Source organism: Taurulus bubalis, assembly GCF_910589615.1.
Source record: "Taurulus bubalis genome assembly, chromosome: 2".
In the NCBI taxonomy this organism is placed as follows: Eukaryota; Metazoa; Chordata; class Actinopteri; order Perciformes; family Cottidae; genus Taurulus; species Taurulus bubalis.
Genome location: NC_136590.1, coordinates 33,245,337 through 33,264,351, shown reverse-complemented (window position 1 = coordinate 33,264,351; position 19,015 = coordinate 33,245,337). Strand labels below are relative to the sequence as shown.

Here is a 19,015-nt window from a genome sequence, read left to right as displayed (position 1 = left end):
ATAGCCTCAATTGTCTTGCAACAGGTGCAGTTCAATTTATTTTTGCACAACTTGTTCTCAAAATGCATTGCCTGCAATCAGTCAAGTAAATCTGTACAACTCTGAAGACACAGACAATAGATAACACCCTGTTGGATTTCTGTTCCCAACCATCATCTAATCTCTGAACTGTGTAAATCTATAAAGCGGTAAATCTATAAAGGGGTTTTCTGGGAAAAGCCTGTTTGTTTACCAGACAAATTCAAGGGTGGGATTGGTGTGGACGGGAAAAACTGCTTGCTCATCCTATATCAGCAGGAGTCTATGAGTCAGCGCTCTGTTACACCCAGAGTTGTTGCAACACAAACAGACACACACATATACACACACCCACACACACTATCACTCCCTCTATCTCTCCCTCCCTCTCACATACTCACACACAAGCCATATGACTGAGTCAAGCTCAGTTTTTACTTTGTACCAGAGTTGAGATAAGGCTTTCTGGGAAACGTAGCCTGGTTGGACGTCATTCTATTTAGAAATAGCCATGTGTGCTCAGCAGCTGGGACTTTCTTTAACACTCTAAGAAACGTGGATATATAAAGTCAGCCTTGTAAGGTAGGCATGTTTTCGTTGTTATTCCTATGTAGACCTTTTTAAGCATGTATCTTGAAAGGGGAAACGTTAACTACATGTGTGTATGTGCGTGTGTCTATGTTTATGTGTTACTTATAGATGTCCCTGATGGCCACATCTGCCCCCCGGTCATCTGTGTTTACATTTGAGTCTACAGTGCATTCCTCACATGTGCTGCGCTGCCTGGACGAGCAGCGCCGGCGAGACACAATGTGTGATGTTACCGTGGTGGTGGAGGGTCAGAGTTTCAGAGCCCACCGCTCAATTCTCGCTTCCTGCAGTGAGTACTTCACGCACAGGATCTCCTCCCTCACACAGCACGGAGCGGTCATCACGCTGCCACAAGAGGTGAGACGCCTCCTCACAATACCGTACAGGTAGAATACATACAAGCCGTACAGAAAATAATAACAACAATGAGTAAAAATGAAGTGAGAAAAATGACTGAAAGGATGATTTCCTCAATAGGTGTTGATGGTACACAAAGACCTGTCAGCTTGACAACACACAATCTGTGACTACAGTTTGCCTTTGAATGCTGATCAACATTACAATTATTGTGGTTCTGTAGTAGTGTAGTAGTGTCCAGTCTGCTACCAGTTGAGAAATAGAAGTAAAGTAAAACATATTCTGAGTTTAGGTATAGTCCTAAAGTTAAATTTAACACAATGACGCCAATAATTGTCCAACCTGTTTAGTCTTCAAGAGGAAACTGTTGGCTAAGCCGTGTTGATACGGGAATTTGAATTGACAAATCTTTTGTTTATTTTGTATGTATTTATTATTATTCCACACAAGAAAAATAATAATTTGCATTACCAAGATGCTTTAATGGGAAGACCTGCTTTTATTTAGTTTCTTGGGAACTGCAAACCTACAGAAAATAGAATGCATTGGTTGCTTTGCCAGTAAAGTCATATGGTCATGGGCTTTATATAATTAAACAAGTGTGATAATTTCCTTGGCCTGCAGTATGAGATTTGATATTATTAAATATTATAGAATTACCGATTGCAATCCTTGAGCAGGAACTTATATGAGCATATACATTGCTCATTCATGTCACTTGTCCTTTTTTTCCAGGTGACTGTTGCTGGCTTTGAACCCTTGCTGAAGTTTGCCTACACATCCAAACTTCTCTTTGAGAAAGACACTGTCTTAGAAATCCGCAACTCGTCCTCCATTCTTGGTTTCAGAGACCTAGACAAGGCATGCTTTGATTTCCTCCTCCCTAAGTTCTTCTCCAGCAGGAAGAGCCCTGCCCCTGTTCCAAGAAAGACCTGTTGTAAGAAGGAATGTAAGAGGCAATTGTCAAAGAAAGACTGTGTCATTGACTCTGGCGATGAAGAAGAAGTAAAACCTGTTGCTGACTCACCAACTCAGTCGGAAGTGGCTTGGCACTGTAACAAATCAGTGAACACCAAAGTGGGAAATCAGAACGGTACAGGCACTCTTACACCTGTAGCTGAAGGGACAAATGACCGTTTTATGCAGCATCCTAAGTATCGCAAGTTCCAGCTGGCTTGTAGGGAAACTTGTGTCACAGAGAAAAAAAGTCTGAACAATCCCATAACAGTAATCAAGAATGACTGTGACCTGCCCTGCTCTCCCTACTCCAGCACTGTGAACAGCAAGAATTACGTTGAATTCCCTGGTAATTCAACCTCTATTTCCACCAGGCAGAGCAAAAGAGGGGCGGATGACTCATTGAAAACTGAAATACATGAGAAAAAAGGGGATGATGGGAGAGCAGAGGTTGCTATGATTGAGAAAGACACAAATGAAAGGCAGAGAACATGGAATAAGGAAAGAGAGATGGAAATGGAGGAAGACATCAGCTCTACAGACAGATCCAGTGTCAAGGCAGTCTCGTCAGGATGGAGCACAGAGCTGGGTGAGAGGTCATCAGGGTTAATGTTGCCCTATTGCCCCCTGACTCGGTCTCCAGGACCCCAAGGGTTCGTCATTGACAGTACAGAGGGCAAGAAGGACTCTGGTGCACTAACGTCGGGGCCCATTCATAAAAAAACAGAAGATCAGGTAGAAGCTGAGTGGAAAAGGGCAGATGATGAGATAGATTCTGGCTGGCAAGTCAGACGACAAACTGGCAGCTTGGAGAGAGTGGCCCCGTCAAATAATGCCAGAGACAGGAGCACCGTGGAAAGAGAGGTGGCCGAGCACCTGGCTAAGCAACTGGGGTCTGACATGGACTTTTCTCAGCGGAATTTCCAGGACCCTGATGCTGGAAGTTCCTCCGATACAGGGAGCGGACGGGTGCAGAGCACATCTTTAGAGTGGCTGAAAATCAATAACCTCAGCTCCACAAGCACAAGCTGTCCCCTTGATCAGGAGCTGGACCAAAGCAAATGTTTATGGAAGGGAGCAGAGCTGTCTGAGTGCGAGGGGGCGTCTCAGTCAGGTGCGTCGTCTCTCAACTCAGAGGAGGATGGAGACTCAGAGACAGAAGGAGACAGTGAGGCCTACACAAGAGAGAGGGCCAGACAGGTGAGCACTTAAAGGATGGATCAAGCCTTCCAAGGCTCTGCACATATATGTCTGTCTTGCCACTGTGAAGTTCATGTGTTCGTGTGTGTGTGTGTGTATGTGTGTGTGCGTGTGTGTGTGTTCATGTGTCCGTGTGTGCACAGGTGTGTGCTGTGACAGCTTGCATTTTTCTTGCTAATTAGTTCAGAGTCCAGTACATCTGATATTGACAGCGCAGCCTATTTTAGATAGAGTTAGGTACATTATATCAGAAACAATTAGATGTTTGCATTCATATAACAGAAAGCAGATTCCCTTCAGTGCCAAGTTAATTATTCACCAAGTAGAAATTATGGTGTGTGTGTGTGTGTGTGTGTCCGTGTGTGCACAGGTGTGTGCTGCGACAGCTTGCATTTTTCTTGCTAATTAGTTCAGAGTCCAGTACATCTGATATTGACAGCTCAGCCTGATGAGTTAACAATAACTCAAACAACAGGTTTGCTGTCCAGAAGGTGTGAACAGTGCAGTGAGTGTGCAGACAAAGCGAAGGTCACTTCAGAGGAAAGACCGTACTTTTATTTACTCTAGATAAAACCTTACGAGATTGATACTGCTCTAATAAACCAGTGAGCGTACATTTCCTGTCACACATTCGCAGCAGCAATAACCCAGTACCCAACCTCTGCTTTTAAGAGGCAACTCCTCTTAGAGTTAGTTAATTATTAACAGCTTGGTAAAAATATAACTTGCTGTTTGAATATCCATTTTGACTTTTGCCTCACCTGACTGTGTTCAGTTCAAATTCAGAAAGCTCCATATGTTTTTTTGATAATTAAGTATTTTTTATCTCATTTTTTTAATTTGTGTGAACAAAGATTATATATCAAATACAAGCAACACAGGACACACTACATTTTTCCACAATTACTTAGTTTTTTTCCACTGTCTGCCATTTCCCCTATGTGGGATACTATGTAGTATCTGCAAATAACTTACATTGATGCTCTTTGGTAACTTGGGCTACTGATAGCTACCATGGAAAACAAAAGTATCCACTATCCTTTGTGCTCTGAATCGGACCTTCATTTTCCTAAAAGATGGTCCCCAATGGCAGACAGAATTGCATAGTAAAAGCAAAGCTTATGGGTAACACATCTAAATGCTGATGGTGTCATTATTCTATTGACATTACATTGTGCAATCAATATTAATAATGATAGGTGATGCAAAAATGTGTTTACCACTTTAATGCATTGAATGATGTCCTAAGTTTAGTTACATTTTCTTTTTTCTCATCTTTATTTCTTATGATGTTCAGACAAGCAAATTAAACATGTCTCTGCAAGCCTGTTGCTTTAAAGCAGGTATATATATATATATATATATATATGTATATTGAAGGAGCACTGATAATGACAGTGAAGCACATGGAGATATATATATATATATATATATATATATATATATATATATATATATATATATATATGTGTATATGTGTGTATATGTATATATGTATATGTGTGTATATATATATATATATGTGTATATGTATATATATATGTGTGTGTATATATGTGTATATATGTGTATGTATATATACGTGTATATATATATATACATCTCCTTCAATGATACAGATCCTTTCTAGCTTTACTTTCTTGTGTTACCTTTATTTTCTGCTTGGGTGTCCTCAGGTGCAGTTGCCTTTCACTGTGGAGTGTATTGTGGATCTGAGCAGGAATGACTTCCAACAGCTGCTGAAGCAACATGTATTCACACAAGAACAGCTGGAGCTTGTCCATGATATGAGACGCCGCAGCAAAAATCGCCTCGCCGCTCAGCGTTGCCGCAAGAGGAAACTAGACTGCATATATGATCTGCAGTGTGAAATCAACAAGCTGGTAAAAAAAAGTTTTTGTTTAAATCATTAAGCACTTCTTGTTAACAGAAATGTTGATCATGATGAATGTACTGTGTTTCACAGAAGTCGGAGAGGGAGAAACTAATGATGGAGAAGAGCCATTTGAGCCAGATGAGGTCAAAAACATGTCACAGTGTCTCTGCGTTATGCCAGAGGGTCTGCAACGAAGCCCGCTTGCAGCCGGAGCAGCTCCAGGTGTTGGCCCAATACACCTCCCCGGACTGCCCTCTGTCCTCTTTCTTGCCTCACATAGATGGACTTCTTTCACAGCCTGAGTTGCTTCTCCGGCCTCAGGCTTCATTCTCGGCCTGTTTTGCCGGCTCTGATAAGTATATGGCGCCTGAGGAGGCTCCGTCCAGCTCCAAAACCGATACAGTCACAGGAGATGGTCAACATTCACTTTAGATACACATTCAGTGCACATACGTGCAACACATGACTAGTTATTGAAGTGTAGGCTGCATAGTAAGTTAGTGACATATTTGTGACAAATGTATACATTTATGGCCATAATCAGCACAAATTATCATTAACTCCTGCTACCTTTTTAGGTTAAAGACATAGAACTTAAATTAAGAAGTCAGGAATATATTCCAGGTGTCCAAAGCCATTAATTTTACTTGTCCATCAAGTATCTGATGACCTTCTGTAGCAAATTGTTCACTCTTTGCAAATGGATATGAATAAAGCGGAATAGTACGTGTTCATAAATAAAGTCAGACAGGGTGCATGATGAGAATGTTAAGCATTGAGACAATCACAAGTGTAACAAGAAATCAAAAGGGAACAAGGGTCTCTTTATGTATAATGTGCTTCACTGCTTAATTACCTCAGGATAACACACTTCATCTTTATACATGTTTCCTTTAATTGTTTAACATTTTTCTAAAGGTTCTCAGGTGTTCATAGGACAATTCAGCATATAATACCTCTTGCAGAGAACGTTGGTCCTCTCTTTAGAGTGCAAAGCATTTTGCACTAAAGCCATACAACACAACAAGCATAATGTGCCATGTTTACCTTCTGGTCGTATGTCTGGCTAAGATATTTCTGACTGTCATTGTGGTCGTCGGACCACAGTGACACAGCTCTCCTTGGTTGCACTCCGCTCTCAGAGCTTGGCTTTGACTCAAGTGCTGTCTAAAGAAAGTGCACATGAACAAAGTTGCTACACTTTTAGGAGAAAAGCTGCCTCACCCAGTGTGATGAAAATCATTCCCATCATTGGACTCTTCTATTCTATGGAAATATTGTGTGTTGCCCTGAAAAACTTGAATATCTTTAACACCCTTATCTAAATGAGTGTCACAGGTCAAGTGAACAATGTAGCATTAACATGCAGTACAAGCACATTGATGTGTATTTTGTGTGTCTCCTGTGCTATCAAACACCACAATTATGTTTATTAATAAGTTACTCCATTTTTTGTAGTTCTTATGACTTTCACTTATAACCTTTCACCTAGTTTCTCCCTGCTTATGGTAGATCTTTGTCAAGAATCGTCACAGAAAACCAGTTTGGAACCTCCTCATGTCTCAGGAAATGCTGAGTTATCACATTGTGTTCTAGAGGACAGTGGGGTTTGAGGATGGTTAATGATATAAGACGTTTTTCTCCCACCAAGCCAATCGCAGACTAACAATTCAGTTAATTCGTAACGCATGCTGGTGCTTTGCGCCCTCTAGTGGCAGTGCCTGTGTAGTCAATAGACTGAGAGCTGTATAGACGTCTACAGTGTGTGTGCAGATGACATTGTTCTACGACTGCATTCCTTTATTTTCATTGCATAAAAAGCACTATATCTTTCTATCATAATGTCAAAATGGATTCATGCATTTCTTTTAAGCAAAAGTGAAAAAGAGCTGATCAACAATGAAAGAGAAAATAAAATGCTCCAAACAGTACATTATGTATATCCCTCAGTTGTGAATATGATTGTTAGTGCAAAGCATTATGCGGTATTAGAAAATACAAATAAAACACAACAGGTTAATGAGATGTACAAATATGTCACAGTTCAGTGTGAGAGATAGCTCAGCTCATAAGGCTTTCAGAAGACTCATCTCTCAAGCTGGACAGATATGTTAATGATCCTTAGTCTTTCATATATTTCCCTCCTGAATCTCAGTCACCCTCTCCCACTTAGTCTCCTCTCTGTTACTTTTAATTGTCTCTTTTTTTTCACTCTTTCTTCAGTCCTCTACTCCCCCTCTGTCTCACTCTGGAGGCTATTTTAATTACACAGAGACTGCAATTTCATCTCTCAATGTTCATTTATGCAAGCAAACATAATATAATAGCTCTCCAGATTATTATGAAACCTATACTAAGATCTGTGAATCACAGTGATATTGGTCATTTTTACTAGCTATTCATGAATTTATCATAAAGAGAGAATAAAAGGAAGACCCCATGGGGCAAAGGTCAAGCAGGTCAATTTGGCCTAATAGATTTTGGCACCGGGGAGTGGGAACCAAGAGTCGCTGAGGTCCCAGGGCTTAAGGACGAGAAAGTCACCCTAATAAAGGCAATTTGCTTGAGAAAGCATGTTAACACACTGTGATTAAGTTTCAAATCCAGTCATTCTCAAGTGGTTGAACATCACTTTAACTGTGTGTGTGTGTGTGTGTGTGTGTGTGTGTGTGTGTGTGTGTGCGTGTGCGTGTGTGTGTGTGTGTGTGTGTGTTTCTACAGCTAAATCCAACAGTGTTTGTATTTGTTTTTTTCTCTGTGGAAATGAGACATCTTGGGCAACACCCTATATGAATTATGTATCCTGATTAGGACATACAAGTCCAGTTAATATGATTAGAAATAAAGGAGTGTGCATTGCTTGCGGTGTTACTAATGTGACAACAGATGGCACCACATGAGCAGTTACTGATGGTGAAAGCAAGGGAAAGACTCTTGTTCAGATCATATCATGTTTCTTTTATCATCTTCTTGTCGCTGCATTACGTAAATGGTCTCATGGCCTCCATGTGATTAAGCCATCTGAATGTGTTTTAATCTTATATCTTATATAGTTATTATTGATGATGCATGTGTATTCTGTCTGGAAAATATTTAAAAGGAATTTGAATGTGACCCGTTTAATGCATTTGCTGCTGTTTACCTGCATGCACCTTTGATGAGCTGTCTGTCTTATGTTGCTGTAAGATTTAAGTATTGCTTTTCTCCCATCTCATTTTCTTCTCGAGCTAACTGCTTCTGCTCATCTCTCTCTCGCTTTCTCCCCTCTGAGAGAATATGTGGGTGTTTTCTGTAGGTGGTTCTCTGGCAAAGCCTGAGCACTAAAGAGAACACAATATGTTGGGCTAGTAATCCCAGTAATGAATAGTTAGATATGTGCCAGCTGTTGTCATATGAAGAGGTAATGGACCAAAACTTTGAGAAAATTGTTCCAAATTGAAATTAATGTTTAATTGTACTGTTTTATTTTTAATTACATCTTTCAATGACACCCACTCTCACAACAACAGCTTGTTTCTTAAATATTTAGACATCTAGCGGTGAGTTTATAGATTGCGACCAACTAGTACCCCTCCGCTACAGTAACAACTACGGTGACCTTTAGGTAACGTAAAAACTTGAAAGGCTCTCACTAAATCCAGTGTTTGGTTGGCCTGTTCTGGACTACTGTAGAAACATGTGAGTGCAACATGGCGGACTCCATGAAGACAACCTGCTCCCTGTGTAGACATGAAGGACTAATTCTAAACTAACGAAGACACAACCATTCTTAGTTGCGGGTACATGACAACATAGTTATAAATATTATATTCAGTTTCTGCCAATACATCCCCCTAAATCCTACACTGTTTTTTTGTTGTGTTATTAATGTCATAATTCTCCCAAAGTGGATATATAGCATTTTTAGATAATTTGATGGGTTGTTGGTGGTTACGTTTCAACATGAGCCAAGAGCAGACGACCAAATCTAATCCCTTAGGCAGAGAATAATCCACACAGTCATGTGGCTTCCTAATGAGAACCTGAGGGTCCTTGATCGGTGAGGACACACACACACACACACACACACACACACACACACACACACACACACACACACACACACACACTACAGTGTCTAGGAACTATAATTATCACGAGGTTGTTAAAAGGGCTGTTCCAGGTTAAATGCCAAGAGTACACATTGAGGTCACATTATTGTGTTACAAAAACATGTGATATGAATATTTTTTACTACTTTACAATAGATATTGAAAAGAACAATGCACAGTAGGTGTAATCAGCAGTTTATCTCAGTTCATTTGTGAGACAAAACTTTCAATTATTGTGCTCCACAGAATGTGTGTGAGCATGCAGTTCTTTCTAGGATAGTGTAAAACCATGCGGATATCCCATGATGTCATGCACCCTCATGATGCGTCTAACTAACAATGTGAAATTGTAATCCTGTGCAAAGGTATTTGTTTAGGCCCATCAGGCCTGAATGTGCACGCTGTGAATGACCACCAAGAGTACACATGAGAACACATGACACGGCTGGGAACAGGCATATTAATACGGTGCAAGCACTGCTGACAAACAGCAGCTGGAGGAAACAATGTAGCATACGTCATTAAACATTTCCTGTACATTTGTCTCAATGTCAACAGTCCACATAATGCAATGGATTTTTTTTTATTTACAGGTTTGGCACATTGGACATCCAGGGACTAGAGTATATGTATACACTTTAGTTTATCTAAAGTCATAAACACAAATCTTCTCTGTCTTAAATTACACTAAGTGGGTTCAATTACCTTGCCTTTTACATAATTAGTACCAAGTAATAGAGGTGCAAGGTCACCAAAAAGAGGAAGATAATAGAGTCAATTCGTTGGAAGATCAATAAAAATACTCCATCTGTGGATGTGTAGTTGAGCCTGCATGTGCGGGTATATATAATATGCTTCCCATACTGGTGGCTATATGAATCAGAAGGAGAGGAAGAGGGAGGAGAGGGGTTGGGGCCATATGTGACTAAAGAAAGACACTGAAAGCAGCCATATTTCAAGAGGACAGATATTTTTTTCAGGATATAAACAATAACTGAGAATGGAGTGTAGTGGGAGAGGAGAATACAAGGACAGAGAGGGAGAACAAAAAGCTATGTGTGTATGAGTGTGTCTGCGTGTGTGTATGGGAATAGCTGCTCACGGATGTTGAGGATAACCATGAAAAATGATCTAGTTACCATGGATACAGAGGGTTAGGCTTTGGCAAGTGAACTCATGAGAAAGTCCAGTTTACATCCAGACAATCAACACAATTTCCCTCTATAAAAAAATAATCCAGATGCACAAATTAACAAATTAATCACTTTGGTTAAATGTTGCAGCCAGATATGGAAGCAAACTTTGTGCAGAAGGGCAACCATTCTCTTCCATCAATGAACAATCATGTCTAAAAAACCTTTCATCACTTCATCCAGGGAAACTAGAAACAGACCAGTAACACTCGGCAATCTCCGGGCTATTTGTGTGTCTAATCCAACCAAATTGTTGCTATAAATACGAATGTGTTGGAAAAACGCTACGCAGAATAAAATCATACATTATTCTCATAAAAGCATGTAAATAACTTAAACTCATAATAAAAAACCATGTATGTGCAAAATTCACATAATTACACAGAATGAACAGTAAAGGAAGCCTGTATGACAACCACACTGTTTCTTTTACCAAGTTAAGGTGGCGGTGAAGGTAAATAGAGGAAGAACAACATTACAACCACAGTTGCTTGAAATGGTGAAGAACCAACAACATGCTGTTTGCATTCTGTAATTACTGCACACTTGTGGGCGAGTTGTATTCGGCACTTTGGGAGCATTTTTTTCAGTTTGTTCAGCACGTTGAGTGCCAGTTGCCAGACCTTTTCCAAGTGAACTAAGAAGAGAATGCAATCTTGACCAGCTGAAAAGAACAGCTCTTGTTTTATACTTTTAATAACCATGCCAAAGAGCATAGAACAAGGCTGAAGTTATACTTGTTTGCCTGCCAAAATAACTTCTAACTCACAGTATGAAGAGTCACTAAAAGTTTTGCTCCTTACTTCTGAGTCCATGTGATTTTAGTTTACAAACTCTGTTTCTCTTGTAATTGGGCACTGAGAACACAAATATACCACAAACATTCACCGAAATGAAATCTTCAACCCTGGTTTGGATCAAAGAGGCCGATCTGTACTGTGTGTACTTAGATTTCCTTTGAAGGGTGGGTGGTATGCCTGTGTCTCTTTGTACTACTGTCTTTCCATTCTGTTTAGTCTCCTGTCCTTATTTAAAGCAGCCGGAGCAGCTCATCTGCCTGTTGGATTCAAGCTGAGGGGAGATGGTGTCCGGGACCACGCTTTTCAGGATGTCATTCTCTGTGGCCATGATGTGTTTCACCAGGAGGTTTGCAGCTTCACCGATATTGAGATTATCCTAAAAGAGAAAGAAAACTGTCAGGCATGGGTCTATAATATATTTTTTATTTTATTTTATAATCTGTAGATTTTAATTGTTGTTTCACAGTTGCATTTCCTTAATTATATATCCTGTCTGCCGTTTGGATTGTTTATATTTTTGCGTTTGGACAATGACAAAATAAAATAAAAAGCATCTATGATCCCAAGAAAAAAAGATGTCAAGTAAACTAAGAAAACATCCGATTTATGGACAAAAAAAAAATTCCAATGGAAGTGTTTGGGATAGTTACTAAATCAATTATCTTGGCTAAGTCAGTAAAGTACATTGAGCTGCATGTGTTAACCTACAGCATGTTCTAAGTGTTGCTAACTAGCATGCTATCACCTTATTGTGTCTGAAACTACTTCAAATGAATGCTGTTAACATTTTTTCTAACTGCTACCAAAGAAGAACATGCATGTCTGTTTGCATAGCCTCCTTTTGACATTTCTGGCTGAACTGGCACCTTATAACCTTTAACCTTTCAGAATGTTGAGCTTTGATGCTACAAGAACGGCAGCACACTTATGCAGCTCCAGCCTCCAACACATTAGTGTCAACAGAGGATGTGTGAATGAAAACAATTTGTGTAGAAATTATAGCTGCGTGGAAGTACGGCAGAGTTTTTGGATTAGCATGGGGAACGAGGTTAGTTAAAATGGTCATACATTGAAGAAACTATGTTTTGTTTAAATTATTTGGCAGCTCCATCTTTACAATCATATACTGTACAGAAATAAATTGCTCCAATTTAAATATGTTTGAAATTCTAGTCAAGCATACCCTATATCATAAATACTGGGGATATATGTGATGCACTTTCTATTGATGAGCTATTCTTTCTTTGCTAGGAAGCAGAACTCTTTTCTGATCACCAGGTAACAGTCCTCTCACACTTTTAACTAAAATAACTTGTTTTGACCCTGCTTTTCAAATTCATCTCGCAGAGCCACTTTCCATGATGATATGAAATTCCAGTCGGCTCTGCAGGGATGTCTTTCACAAACTGAAGTGACCTGATTGGGAGATGATCTATACTGAGTGTGTCAGCCGCTCACTGCAAAGGCCTGCCATCTGGCCTATTCATTAACATGTTGATGAATAGAGCAATACTTTGATGTTTTGGGAAACACATTCATTTGCATTATTTAATTATATAAAAAGGTCGACACTCATGTCAGATATGAAACTAAAGCCCTGGGCCAGTTAGCTTAGCTTAGCATAAAGGCTAGAAACAGGGGGAAACAGGGGGAAACGGCTAGCCTGGCTCTCTTTGAACGTAAGGTATTAAATCAGCACCTATAAAGCCCAGCCAAGAAAAATGCCTGCACATAATCAATCACGATGCTTATGCCTGCTTGCGAGTCAACTGGCGGGCTGCTAGGCTTGCGTTTCACTGGCGGAAACCCTGCTGCTTGTAGGCAGAGTTTGACAGAACCAGGTGAGCTGTTTCACTCTAGTTCCAGTAACTTTGCTAAGCTAAGCTAATTGTCTTCTGGCTCCAGGTTCACATGGTATAAGAATGAGTTTGATCTTTAAAAAAGGAAATAATGGAAAAAGGAAAACTATGCATTCAATACAAAGGCCCCAGAACAGGCAGTACTAAATGCAACTACACTATTGTGAATTATTGGCAAACAAGAACACCTGTGACGTACTCACCTTAGCCGAGGTCTCAAACCATCCGATAAAGCCATGGTCCTTGCAGAACTGGTCCATTTTGATGCCGTTGTTGGTCAACTCTCTGCCCTGGTCACACTTGTTAGCCAGGAGCACAGTGGCAATGCTCTGTCCATTAGTCAGCATTAATTTGGAGTCCAGATCCTCTTTCCACTTGATGACAGCCTCAAAGGTCGTGGACCGGGTTACATCAAACACTATGAAGGCTCCCATGGCTTCCCGGTAGTACACACGGGTCATGTTTCCAAAACGTTCCTGACCTGTGATGAACAAAGACACGCACACAGGGAGCTTCATTCATTAATGTGCCAACACTGTTGTTCCGAGCCATAAGTTTGATAAGAGACTCTCATTGTTTGGCAGCAAAACAGAGCTCTAATGCAGCTGGTATTTAGCTGTTTCAGACTGCACGAAACTGCACATTCCTGTGGTCTTACTGTCACGTTGCACTTAACCAGATGGTCAATGCAACTGCTTGTTCCCGTGGATAATAGGCCTACTTAAATTACACCTGTAATGCCTGACTTGTCGTGAAAATCAACTTTGTCCCAGACGATAGCGGTATTCATACAATATATCTCTAAGAATATAGCCATGTAAAATGTCACTTTTGTGTTCAGCTATGCATGTTTGTGTATTCATCTCTGCTTGAGTATTCTGTAGGGAATAGAAATTAGGTGCTCGAGGAGTTAGAACAGCTGTCAACTGGACGCTCCCCATGGTGTGCTCTGCTGTCTAATGTGAGTACTTGTTGGTCCAAAACGGAGCGTCTACTGTGAAGGTGTGTACATCCTGCTTGTTTTACATACCGTGCCCTCTAGCAGAACATGTACATGGTTAGTAAATAATAACGCAAGAGTGTCCATTTTGGCTTTGCTAGAAAAACAAGACAAAATGCTGCCTCATGAGTAAGAGGAAACGGAAAATATGGAGAACTTCCCCCTTTCATGCAAGACGATGACTTTCATTTCTCACAAGGAACCCTCATGGGCAGACAGACACACACATCACACATGTCACTTGACAGGCTGTCATCTATGGCACAATCTACAGCTTTACATTACAAGTAAAACATGTCAAATGTACCACTTCATAGATTATAAGAAACCAGAATTCCTCAGCCCCTACTTAGTCACAAGGATGAATTTTAAGCAGGTATGAGACTAAATCAGATTTATATAATTGCATTTGACCGCTTGAAGCGTGTGTCTGCGTGTGTGTGTGTGTGTGTGTGTGAGTGACTAATGGTGTTTTGCATTTTATTTAGGCGACAATGGCACCCATGTGACTGGCCTTAAAACCTCCCTCACATGGGCCTAATCACATGAAGCAGCATCACACCTTGAATGAATGACAGTGTGCTGGTCTTTCCTAAGCTCCTCTCAGTGACGATCTGCCCAGAGACCCAGATGTGTATGTGTGTGTGTGTGTGTGTGTGTGTGTGTGTGTGTGTGTGTGTGTGTGTGTGTGTGTGTGTGTGTGTGTGTGTGTGTGTGTGTGTGAGTGAGTGAGTGAGTGAGAGAGATATAAATACTGCTTTTCACAATGACAGTGTGTCTTTGAGTTGTGAATATTTCACAATGTTTACAACATGCATGTCTTACTGTCATTTGGAAGACTTATCTTCCCAAACCACCAACTTTTCAGGAACTGCACAAGCAGCTTTGTTAAACCACAAACGTTTACTTTTGTCCAATAAGGATATGTAGTGGTCCCTTAGCTCTTGCACATATTCAACACGAAAATATACTTTAAGCTTTAAATAGTGTGCAATTCAAAAGCATAATCAATGAGGCTGACCCTATCGCTGCAGATCACTTAAAGTTTGAATTCTTCTTAAAGTGACAGCCGGAGATAACTTTTTATACCCAGCAAATAAAAGACATATTCGACTTTCTGTTCAATTCTTCACTGTCCCACCTGCAATGTCCCACAGTTGGAGCCGGACCGTCTCAGAGTCCCAGTTCAACACCTTCAGGGCGAAGTCCACGCCGATGGTGGCCCGGTAGTTGGTGGAGTAGGTCTGGTGGACGTAGCGCCGGATGAGGGAAGTCTTCCCGACCCCGAGGTCTCCGATAACCAGCACCTTGTACAGGTGCTCCTTCCGGCTCTGCATGCCGTTGGAGTGCGCAGACTGATTGGGCATCTCACTTGTCGGATCTCAGGCGCAGCAGCTTCCAGGAACTTTGACTTGGTCTAGGTACCGTTTGAGACTTCACCCCCTCTCCTGTCCCGTGTGTCTCCCTCTGGTGGGAGCAGGACACGTGTGATCTGCTCAGGCGCTGTGCTTCATGGGAACTTGTGACCTCGGCTCGGAGAAGTGCGCACGGTTTACTGAAGGCGCTGCGCAGTAGTTCCTGTTACAGAGTCCAGTACAATAAAAAACTGCCACTTTATGTGACTTTCTCACATTTGAACCCTTTATGTGATGCGTAATAGTCGCTTCCGTGTTCAAGTTACCTAAAACAAGTATAAGCTTTACACTGCAAAGGAGAACAGGAAAGGGTAATACAACCTGGCCCCGTCTTTTTTTTTGTCTCCAAGGTGTCCCCAACGCTGAATGCAGCTACACTCCACAAAGTCACACTCACCTGGCCAAAGAGGGAATAAGCTCCGTAAATGTCGGTTTAGATGCAGCTAGAAAATCTGTCGTATTGAAATGAATGCAGTAACAGCAGTTCGTCATTACCATGTAAAACCGCTCTGATTATTGTAATACAACTAGCAGGAGAAAGCACACGGTAAATGTAGTTAGATGCGAGTGCTGCCATTCTAGACATTATTGGAAATCATTTCAGGTATGTAAACATCGTTATCCAATTAACATATTCCGCATATCTGATGGGTTAGGCATGTCAAATACAACAAACATGGCGTTGCAGATTGACATTTGCAGAGTGACATGCTTTTCTCTGGAAACACATTTTTCGGGATGTGTTATGGTCACAGGAAAACATTATACAAAGGATGATCCAGTTACTAAAGCAACGCGATTTTATTTATAATTGATGCCATAAATTAACCAAAACTATGAGAGCCTGGAGGGATTGCCAAAAAGAACAAAAACACAGAGGGAGTCTGGGCCAGCCACACCAGGGGCTGTAGGATCTAGAATCCCCCCTAAAATCAAAACTCTAAATAATTAAACTGCATACAAAGCTACACACACTGGACTACCCAACCTCCATCTTAAAAATATAATACAAAAAAACAAACGGAGCAAAATAAAATGATAGGCAGAAGGCTGTTTAGTATGACAAGAGGGAGAACCTTCTCTAGCCTCCTTTTAAATATCGGGGCCAGGGACACCCACTAATCACAGATCAAGAATGAAAGAAGAAGGGTGGGAGAAGAGAACAATGCTTCCAAGAAGCATGTTTATATGGATTAATTTTCTGTGAATTACAGTTTCAATGATTCTGTTCTCCTCTCTTGCCCTTGATAGGATATAATGCTAAAATCGTTGTTTTCTGCTGCCTTTAATAATACCTAGTTCCTCGCAAAATTACATGCTGCTTTTGCTATTTTTGTTACAAAAGAAGCATGCTTTTTTGCATGCTGATCTGAACAACACAATCTGAAATTAAAATGTATTTTTGTTTTGATTTTAGGTAACAGACCTACACACAATTATCAAACTTCATGAAGTTGAATAAAAAATAAAAAAACTTCGGAGCCACAGATAGAAATGCATAGCATGCAGTACTTTGTGGTGTGAATCTAAAGTAGTCTGTAGGAGTGAAAGAAAGCATGGTAATTGGTTATTGAGTTGAGGTGTAGTTGAATTATTACATCATATTGAGAGTGTGCCTATATTCTTTCCATTCCATTTCAATTAGGGTAGATGCAGTATGTAACAGCATATAATACCATCAGATTTCAAGGAAAAACAATGAGTTGGTCCATTGAGGCCTTGATTCCTTCCTGGGCTCTTCAAAGCTATTACGCTCCAACTATACACGTTGCCCACCATCTTGTGAATGTTAATTTCACTGAACATTTTTGGTCCAAAATGCACAGCATAAGATATTATAATACGTTATTTAATAAAGCGTGCCCCAGAAACCCTATTTCTCGTTAGGTTTATTAATTATCACCCGTGATTTGACACAATTATCTTCTTATTTAGAGAAGGTTTAAAAATAAATGTGACTACTAAAAAAACCTGATGGCATAGGCAATTTGATTTTTAAGTGTCATTCAAAAGTCAAAAGTTGAGACATTCTCTTACAGTAAATTACAATCTTGATTTTTGTATAATTGATGAAGAATCCCTACAATGTAAATAAAGAGCATTTGCAGAGAATTACAAATAATTGTAAGAAACTGCATTGCATTTGCATGGAAACCTTTAATGTAGCACACGTTTAAATTGTAAATTCGGGTTATTTGAAAGGCAGATGAAGAGATAAAACCAACAAATGACTTCTGTAGATTATACCAGTGAATTATTGGGTATAATATTAGTATACACCTTCAAAATTGGCACAAACCCGCATGCAAATATGGCAATTGTCTATGGTGATTTCAACAGCCAGTAGAAAAACACTGCACGTAAAAAAACAAACATGAATACATTCCTGCCTGTGTATAAACATACAGAAGAAAATAGGAACTGAAGGACAGATAAACAAGCATAAGCTAGCTCCGCTTGAACATCATCAGTTACATCTGCTAGGCTTTCAATCCATTCTGTCATCTACATTCATCTACATTCTCAGAGAGGCCAAAATGCAGATACAAAAAAGTATATTCATTGAATATTTTCAAGCATAATAAATAATCAAAATGTCCTAAATATTATAAAATATAATATCCTCCTTATAATGCCTGAAACATGAGCCCATCGATAGAAATACAATGTCATTTGCTGCAAGGAGACATTGGCACATATGTAGATAAAAAGCCAGGCTAAAAACAACTGCTTATCAACAGATGTCAGAGAAATCTGGCACACTTTCAGTTTGCCTCTCCTCCGAAAACTAATCTTAAAAACACATCAATATACTTACACTGATAGTATCATTATTTTTGCTACGGTAGCTATTCCTTTTATTGGTTTCACATTTACAATATCAAAAAGTAATGTGTTACAAATATAACTTAAATAGTGCAACCAAATCTTGACATCATGCAAACTGGAGCATCAGAAAGTATTTTGGTTCAGACACATCCTAAGGTGATAGATCATTTTGGTCCACTTCAAATTACAACTTATCATACATTCTGATAATAACATATAAAAGAAAGAATTTAAGAAAACATCTCGGTCTAGAGTCTTTTGTTCTCAGGAAGCTTTCACTGTCATTACACGTCTTCTTTCCAAGAAAAGGGAAGGCTGTTGAGAACTCACCACTTAGAAAAATCTGCTTCCTGATTTGCATACAATAATGCAGCATCTGTATACTTTCTATTCAAGCATCAGAATACAAAATGCTCACTTATGTCTTCCACGACAGACAACAAATTAGAAGGCAGGAAAAATGTGTCACACTTGACCTTTTGATTTCAGACAAAGTTATTTGAGTTATTTTCTTCTGGACAGATGTCTTCATGCTGATAAAATCTGCATCCACCCAGGTCTCAAAATATTAAAGATTAGTCAACAACAATTATTTACAGTAAGCAATTAAAACTAATTGGTTTGTGGTAATTGAAAACGCAAAATATACAATTTAAATACAACTATATTGAGTGTTACAATACCTGCACTTACCTAAACAATTCAAATTCCATTTTGAGAGTCAGTGTATGAGCCATTTTGGCAAAATACAAAGAAACACTGAATATGAATATTTGGTTAATTTCCCAGCTTAAGATTGATAACCATTATATAATGAAATAAAAATGCA

At 39.8% G+C, this 19,015-nt stretch overlaps 2 protein-coding genes across 2 annotated transcripts; one reads left to right on the top strand and one right to left on the bottom strand.

Moving 5' to 3' along the window:
- Positions 1-717: 717 nt before the first annotated feature.
- On the top strand, positions 718-6,925 carry bach1b (BTB and CNC homology 1, basic leucine zipper transcription factor 1 b; the record flags this gene model as incomplete). The annotated part of the gene is made up of 4 exons (XM_079237843.1): positions 718-966; positions 1,702-3,123; positions 4,800-5,006; positions 5,090-6,925. The coding sequence occupies 4 exons, from the start codon at positions 718-720 to the stop codon at positions 5,429-5,431; spliced, it is 2,220 nt and encodes a 739-aa protein (XP_079093969.1). The 3' UTR covers positions 5,432-6,925.
- A 4,384-nt stretch (positions 6,926-11,309) lies between these two features.
- rab38b (RAB38b, member of RAS oncogene family) lies at positions 11,310-15,309 on the bottom strand (the record flags this gene model as incomplete). Its single annotated transcript, XM_079214162.1, has 3 exons — positions 11,310-11,459; positions 13,146-13,423; positions 15,084-15,309. 3 exons carry the CDS (start codon positions 15,307-15,309, stop codon positions 11,310-11,312), a joined length of 654 nt encoding a protein of 217 aa, XP_079070288.1.
- Positions 15,310-19,015: the final 3,706 nt, after the last annotated feature.